Source organism: Bombus huntii, chromosome 2 (genome assembly GCF_024542735.1).
Source record: "Bombus huntii isolate Logan2020A chromosome 2, iyBomHunt1.1, whole genome shotgun sequence".
In the NCBI taxonomy this organism is placed as follows: domain Eukaryota; kingdom Metazoa; phylum Arthropoda; class Insecta; order Hymenoptera; family Apidae; genus Bombus; species Bombus huntii.
Genome location: NC_066239.1, coordinates 10998597 through 11006990, shown reverse-complemented (window position 1 = coordinate 11006990; position 8394 = coordinate 10998597). Strand labels below are relative to the sequence as shown.

At 31.2% G+C, this 8394-nt stretch overlaps 1 protein-coding gene across 1 annotated transcript; it reads right to left on the bottom strand.

The window, feature by feature from the left end:
* Positions 1-6161: 6161 nt before the first annotated feature.
* LOC126878188 (zinc finger matrin-type protein 2) lies at positions 6162-8162 on the bottom strand. The gene is made up of 5 exons (XM_050640747.1): positions 7906-8162; positions 7318-7538; positions 7160-7233; positions 6922-7067; positions 6162-6832 (listed from the first exon to the last, which is right to left on the bottom strand). The coding sequence occupies exons 1-5, from the start codon at positions 7912-7914 to the stop codon at positions 6689-6691; spliced, it is 594 nt and encodes a 197-aa protein (XP_050496704.1). The 5' UTR covers positions 7915-8162; the 3' UTR covers positions 6162-6688.
* Positions 8163-8394: the final 232 nt, after the last annotated feature.

Sequence of the window (8394 nt, the reverse complement as noted above, 5' to 3'; positions counted from 1 at the left end):
GGTCAGGTGTTTCGATTACGATCTAGGTGATCAGGTTCGCCGGATGTCACGCTTAAATCGTGACAAACATATTCGAAGGCTATTCACCGGTCTTCTAGACCAAATGTCTTTGGGTGCGACCTGAACGTGTCAGCATTTACAGGACACCCACGATTAACGTGAATTTGGCATGAACTTATTGACATACAAAGTGCTTCTGATTTAAAGCTTCAATGATTGATCTACGAGTAATTGCAATTTTTGGATCAATACACAGTAGCTTACAATAATATTCGAACACTTACAGAAATCTTTTATATATAAATTGTATATATTATTGTAATGAGATACTTTACCGATATTGGTAAAATTTAGTACCAATAACTCATTGTTTAAATCCTTTCCTGTTCTCTAAGAAATACATATATGCTTACACTAAATGTCTTGTAATTCCTACGTACAATTTCAGATCTGTTTCCAATATAGTTATAATAATCGAATCTCATTACAGTGTTAGTGAAATTTCAAAATGTTTCGTATAATACATATAATATATTCATAAAAGGTTTTTATAAGTGTTCGAATACCTTCTTGGACTACTGAAAATACAATCTTTCAAAATTTTGATAACTCTGATCGTTGCACTAAAATTTAAATCACCAATTAAAGAGACCCGTAATTGTAAAACATATGTTTCTTCGATGAAGCGAATTCCAGGTTCTTCTTTAGCAATTTCTTGCCAACTCCTTAAACGATTCTATCGATGAAATCCAGGCGCTGGAGACACTAACAGACACTTTTATATTTTTCTCGTATTTCTAAGCATTTTTGAAAGCTCCGTCTTCGACGAGTGCACCCGATCAAACACAAAAGGTAAATGTCGTTTCTTGGCTTTAGTTTTACCAGAAACAATGTCCCGTGGTCGTGGAGGTGGCTGGAGGTCGATCGTATGGATCTGGCTCTTGTTCGTGACCAGAATGACGAAAAAGGTTTCACATCCTTCATGGGAGCGATAGCTTTTACCTTTTCCATCATCTGGGTTAGGTGATTTTCCAGAAAACGTGTTTCGTTGACGTAACATCTCATTAATCAAGCTCGTCGTGGTTACGAGCCATTATCTGAATAAAATCGCTGCTTATATCCGCGAGAATAATCGTTACTTTAATAAAATGTTCAGCAACGATGACGTTCAAGATATCTATTTTATTCGTTCGTTAGATGTAATAAAAGAGAAGAATAATGGAAATTTGAGATGATATGATGATACGAAGAGTGATTCTCAATCTTAATGTAGATCAGAGATTCGCAAATTTGTTATAAATACATATCACCAGATCATCAGAACTGATTTGAGATAAAAATCTATATCTTTACTGAGTAGATAGCAAGTAAAAAGTTATAAAAGTTAATTTGCTGCAAATTTCTATCTATAACACGTATGTTGTATTTTACTTCGTGGCAGACAATAAAATTATAACTTAATTGATCATAAAACTACAGAAATGATACTTTTAAGAGTTGAAATACGTGATCAAATTCTCAAAGTTACGAATTACAACATTACAATTTTCAACTGCCATATCTTTCCAAATTATTCAATCTTCTTTCCAGAGCACCCTGTATATTCTTACAAATCTATCACCTCATCATTTGTTTTTTCTTTCTATGTATTCTACTTTTACACACCAACAGCCACATAGGCATTTCATTCAACGCGATTCTCACAAGTGGATATCAAATAATATATTACCATCCTAATTACAATCAAACCTAACAATTAGTAAGTGCGATTATGTTTCCAGTATTAAAATATCTGCAATTACGGTGACATATACAGTGTGTCGTTTTCCTATGGAGAAGCAACTGTTATCATCGGAAAATTGCAGACAGAAGAAAGACCGTTAACCCTCGGTACCGATTATGGTAAAGTGGAAACACGGATTTTTCACGTGTGAACCATAAGTTTAGAAGAGACGTGACTGAAACTTCGAGACCCTTTATCCACGGGCAAAACTAACTTAGAGAGAGAGAGACGAGCCTCTAACAGGTGTTAGAGGTCGGAGCATTCTGCCCGATAATCACTAGCTAGCTATACCGATGTTCCAACGGCAAATTCTTCCGCGTTTTGCTTTAGGCGAGCATGCTCGTTCGTAAATAGCTGGACAGTAGATAATATACCGCTAGAAAAATTGATAAACGTCGGCCATTGTAGAAACTCGCGTATCATCGTGACAAGACGCTACACAAGGTGACCAATAAATTATAATGCATTTATTACAAAGATGATAGCACTGCAAGATGATACAATAAAATAGACTAAATTTATTTGAATGTAATTATTAACGTTAAATGAATAAATAAATTAACGTAACTGCGAATTTTTTGAGGATGATATAGTACTTTTTGAATAACGATGATGAAAATGCTTGACAAATTATGTCAGGCTTGATAACACATTTATATTATATCTAATATATCACAATGCACTAACAAATATCGTTACGTGTTTAAACTACAATTTATTAAAACGAAACAAATAGTCGATAAATAAATGATCGAACATATGCTATCATAATCATTGGTAAGAAAGCACAGTAACAAAAAATGTATCGACGCGTTGTCATTACAAAGAACTTATAAGGACCGAATAGTTCAAAGAACTGCATTCCAATGTCGCACTGGGAGACGTGCGATTCTTAAAACTCGCAATACAGTTATTGGTTGTATATTATAACGTCATGGTACTGTTATTTCAGAAACTAAACAACTTCTTCATTCAACACGACCTATGCTTCTAGTTCTATACAAGTATCTCTATACAAGTAAGTAATAATGATTTCATGTTCGAAACAATATTTTTCATTTATTCGATGATCACGAGAGTGATCATTATCATGTCGATTATATCGTAATTTAACAAATACTTTGTGCGCAAAGTATTGATATTTAAAAGTCCTCCACAATTAAACGCATGTAACTCAATTAAAATTATTATTTAATCGCGTCGTGTGTCCACGTTGAAACAACAGCGTGACGGTAAACCTAGATTCGCTCTGCTAAACTTGGTAATTGTTATTCTCGTTTTCTATTTGATAACAGAAACTTTTTTAGACTGGATGCTCGTCGTTCGAAGTTTCTCTCTTCTTCACTTTTCTTTCTTAATCAAATTTTGGTAAAATAAAAGGATTTCTTGTAGCACCTATCCACACTTTGATGCAGAATTGGAAAAGTGGCTATGTTCTTATATGAACTTCAGAAATTGATTATTTTTTATTATATAAACTCTGGAAATTGACAAAAAGTTTATACAAATGAAAACCAACAAGAGTAAAGTTCGAACAAAAAAATAAGCAAGGATAAGAAGAAGAATGAATACAACAGCATGTAAGAAGGATAGGTCAGTGATTAAAAATCGATCGAAATTACCACGTGCCAAATCATATTACGCGACAAAAAACGAACACGTTTCTAGTTTAGTTCGGCCCGCAAAGAAGAAACCCGTTATGATTGAGGACAGTGTTGTATGAATTTCGAGAGACGTCATTATGGGTACCACTCTTAAAAACTGGACATTGAAAGACTTTCAGAAAGTTCTATAGAACATGGCTATCGTTACATTAAAACTAACGTCGTACGTTAAACACCTTCTGTCGGCGACTTTCGACGTTTACTTTCTCGATCAAGCCTGATCACAAGACACAGCTAGATATTACATTCGTGAACACAATATTACTTTTATTCCAAGCAATAATTGTCTGAGATTCATTTAACTAACCACGTCAATTTGACATTAACTTATTTCGTTACTTAAAATAAATCTAAATTAATCTCAAAGTGCCACTCATATAAAATACTGGTATATAGAGGTACATAACGAACGCGTTCAGCATGACGACACAGTATTCTTATCAGGCATTGAAATCACTGGCGTTGTATATCGTTAGTGACGTTAACATTATAATACATATTGCTAATACAATCATAATAATATTAAAAATATTAGTCTTAATATAACAATATTATATATATAAAGAATATTATAATATTATAATAAAACATTATAATAGGAGATTAGTGAATGTTATTACGAATGCATAAAATACATCTTATTAAAATTTCTATTACCTCAATATAGACGCGGACAAAAATTTCAGTTCCTTCTAACAATTATTCAGAATGTTTTATAAACCAAAATCGATATCATATCTATTTTTAACCCCTACTTCTCATATTTTGCAGAGGATTGAATAGAGAATCATGATTTTTTATCAATTCACACAGAATTTTATGAGATAAGTTAGTCTGCGCCATTACTTCTATTCATTACTCTATTTTTTTATCAATTTTAGGTTAAAAGTTAAGACAAACGAGAAATTCATCGTGATATATCGATCGTTTCGGTACATTGGTTCGATTGTGGCGATCGATCGCGCACGAGTGAACAGAAATTCTGAAAATAAAAGTCGGAGAGAAGCAAGCAAACGGCATATAACGGGAAAAATTCATTCTAGACCGATTATTTTCACTTCCGTGGAAAAGAAAAGGGAAAGTGCACATCGTTTCAGAACAAGAAACATCGAACATCTGTAATACGTAAAAAGAGATTCTTCATATGATCCGTTAAAATACACTCCGAAGAAGATAATTTTTCATTCATTAAAAACGATTACGAATAATCGTTAAGAATAATTTGAATTACATTTTTTCAAACATTTCCGTCAAATAAATTATCTTTTTATGTGCCATATTCTATTATTATCATATTAAATTTATTAATGTAGTGAAGTTAATCTAGTTTTCAAACCATACAACGATTCACAGAATTATACGTACAGTCGGGAATTTAAAAAAATGAATGAAATAATAAGATAATAATTTTGTAATGTAGAAACATGTGTATTTAATTTGCGTACGAATAGTTTCGTGGCTCACTGTATGTAGCTAATATCTATGTTCTACAAAATTGTGGCAATATAATAATATATAATATATAATAATAATATATAATAAAATATTTTATTGTCCGCAATGTATGAATGTATAAACTAAATATATAAACTCACTTGACTTTCCGGAGTTACATTCCTGGATGGGATGGAGAGTTCGTGGCATCGTTAAGTGAAATTTCTCGAATTTTTCATAGAACGGAATAATAGTTCACCAGCACTCACGTTTGTAAAATCTATCATGAAGACATTCAAATTAATCGTTGTTCATCCGCGTTGTATCACAACGAATCTTCTGTCAGAATTGCTTGATTTCTGTCATTTCGACAACCATCACGAAACATCATATTTTTCTTGAAATTCTCGCTGCTCAATTCATTGTTTAGAACTCGAACGTTACTCTTGATTTACGTTGCTCTTGAAAATTTTCAAATTTGTTAGGTTAATTTATATTTTGCAGCATTACACTTAATTCTTCAACTACTTGAATATATGACTAAAGACATAAATTTTTATTATTTATCTACGCGTTATGAGTTTTGAAGAGCGAAAATAGTAAAGTATCGACTACTTGAGTATATGATGAAGTATAAATTTTTACTGTTTATTTGCACGTTATGGATTGTAAAGAGCAAAAGAAGCAAAGTATCGAAACGTCAAATTGATGCGTGCCACTAACGCACGTGCACTGACTATAGTCAATCAGAAATCACGTGCAAACTATCTCGCGGAGGAACGACCTCCGAGACTACGGCTTCCAATCTCTTGACTACGAATGATCGACCTTCGGATAAATGGCGGCACTCGTGAACGCTCCGTGATCACAAGTGTTGACTACACTGGACTACGATGCTAAGATGAACCAAGTAAAACGGTCCCAGAGTTTAGTTCTAGGTAGGAGGAGCCTACATACTTACTTGCTTTCAATTCTCCTGGATACCTTCTCTCTTGCAACTTCAGAAAGAAAAAGAGTGAGAATATACCTAAGTGTGTGTCGAATATGCATGTGTGCGCGTGAAGGTAAGCTGCGAGTGGATATTATCTTCCTCTTTTTCGAAGGTAAGATAAGGAACGAGAGATTGGAAGTGCAAGAAAGAAAGTTGTAGAAATGATTACGATACAGCAGCGAATATTTCAGAGGCATCCACTTTCGTTTTATCAAAAATTTGAAACTTGCTATTTATCGTAGACTTCACGTGTACAATAATGTAAATGCAGTTTTATAAACGACAATAATTCCATGTTTATAAAATCTTGTACTTTTATTGACAAATTACAATATTGTTTAAATAATGTTCATTACATTGCTGGTCCAGGAAAACTGTAAATACACTTCATAAAGCTTAACTTTAGTATTGCAGTAAATCTAGAGTACATTAACGACAAGTGACTCATAAGGCTAAAGCTATTTCACATAATTTCCATAGTGATTTTACTGTTTTATATGCTAAATCAACATACTTTCATTGTGTTAGAAAATGAATTGCTGTTCATTATATCAGATATAGATAAAAATTATCTATTCATTTAAACACTGGTCATGCAAGAAAAAGGAAATAAATTACATTATATTGAAACTTAAATATTGATATCAAAGATAAATCTTTATAATAAGATCAGTCTTTTTTATCCATGATCTTGTAGTGTTCAATGTTAATTCTCAAATGAAACATTTCTTAAGAAATTAATAACATCATAGTCTTTTCTTAAGATACATCTTCAGAAGGCAATTTTTCATCAAATAATCCGATAGTATCTCATTGTCACTTTTTTTTAGAACCAAAACCTGAAAAACCCATTATCGCTGCCATTTCATCTGAAGGTCCACCATTATCTTCATTGATTTCTTCAATTTTTCTTTTCTTGTCTTTCCTCTTCTCCTTTCTGTACTCTTTTATCTTCTCTTCCTGTGGACAATAAAAAATATTTGATTATGAAAAATTAGGTAATAAATAAAGTATACTTGCACAAAAAGAATACAAGGGATAAAACAAACCTCTTCCTTTAATTCTTTTACTCTCTGTTCTAAATCATAATCCTTCTTTTTTTCTTCTAATTTCTTTTTGTTCGTTGCAAAGCGTGCTTTAACCTGCTCTAATGTAGATCGTTCTATTTTCATTGACATGCCCAAATTACGTTGATCTGAAAGATAATTATTTAAGCAATTAATATCGAAGTATACAAAATAACATAATAATGTAATAAAATAAAAAATAATGTATATAGTTGATTACGTTTTGTGCCATTGATATGATCCAAGAAATTAATAGAATCCTTGACAACACAATCGCAAACATTGCAGTAGTACCTGTAAGTATAATACGTTTACAAGAATTACAATTTTTGTATCTTATATTTCATATAAAAGAGACTTTTTAAAATGTATTTTTACCCTCCAGTTTGTGATGATGGTGTATTTTTATTAATAACAACACTTTTTCCTAATTTAGATTCAAGATCAACTTTATAATCCCTTTGTTTGAGCAACTCTCTTTTTACTGCAGGTTGTTTTGGAATTCCCAACTCTTCTTCAGCAATCTCATCCTGAAGACGCTGAAGTGCTATTCTTTCGTACTCTTCTCTGTTCCATTTTCTCCTATGATCATCAGGTCGCTAAAAAAGTTAATTTACTACGTTATTTAAATAAACTGATACCAATAAAGTATAAAAGACATATAAAATCTTAATTATGAATATGAAAAATTGTGCACTTTCGTTGTATATATGCATATAAACACATATAGATATATATTATAAGCTGCATTCATGATTTAATTTCCCTTTTTTTCTCATCATATCGAAATTAATGATTGCATGTTTAAAATATTATTATTTTTACTACTTTAACATGAAAGTTAGGTTAGGAAATACAATAAACGGTGTTTTTAATCGAAATCGTATAAATTACTTTAATGATAGAAATACATTAACGAAATTTACTATGAAACTTCATATGTATGAAGATTATTTAAATCCTTACCATAGACATTTTCAAAATTCTTAATTTCAGTCAAGTCTATTACACATAGAAAAATAAATTATTTTCCTCGCTTCGTTTTACTTGCACTAAGAGCACACTTCTATTGCGCCATTTTGTATTTGAGTATTTGTGAATTTAAATACACCTGCTTTTATGAAAAAATATTTTATAACATTTTATTATACTTAAATTAAAGCGCAAACATGATTAGAAATTCATTAACTTTCTCCCTTGTTATATTTTTTGACTGACAGTACGTTCATTAAAATTAACTTTTTATATATTCTGGAATTAATAGTTTATTGATTAAAATAAAATATTGAATAAAATAAAATAATATTTTAAACAATACTAAATTTTGTATTTATTTTTTTAATAATTTCTTACTCTTTTTTCAATAAGATATTGAAACAATATAGAAATAAATACCAATCGAATATGTTTGTATTTAACCTTAAAATTATATAGAAAAAAATTACTTTAACTGGA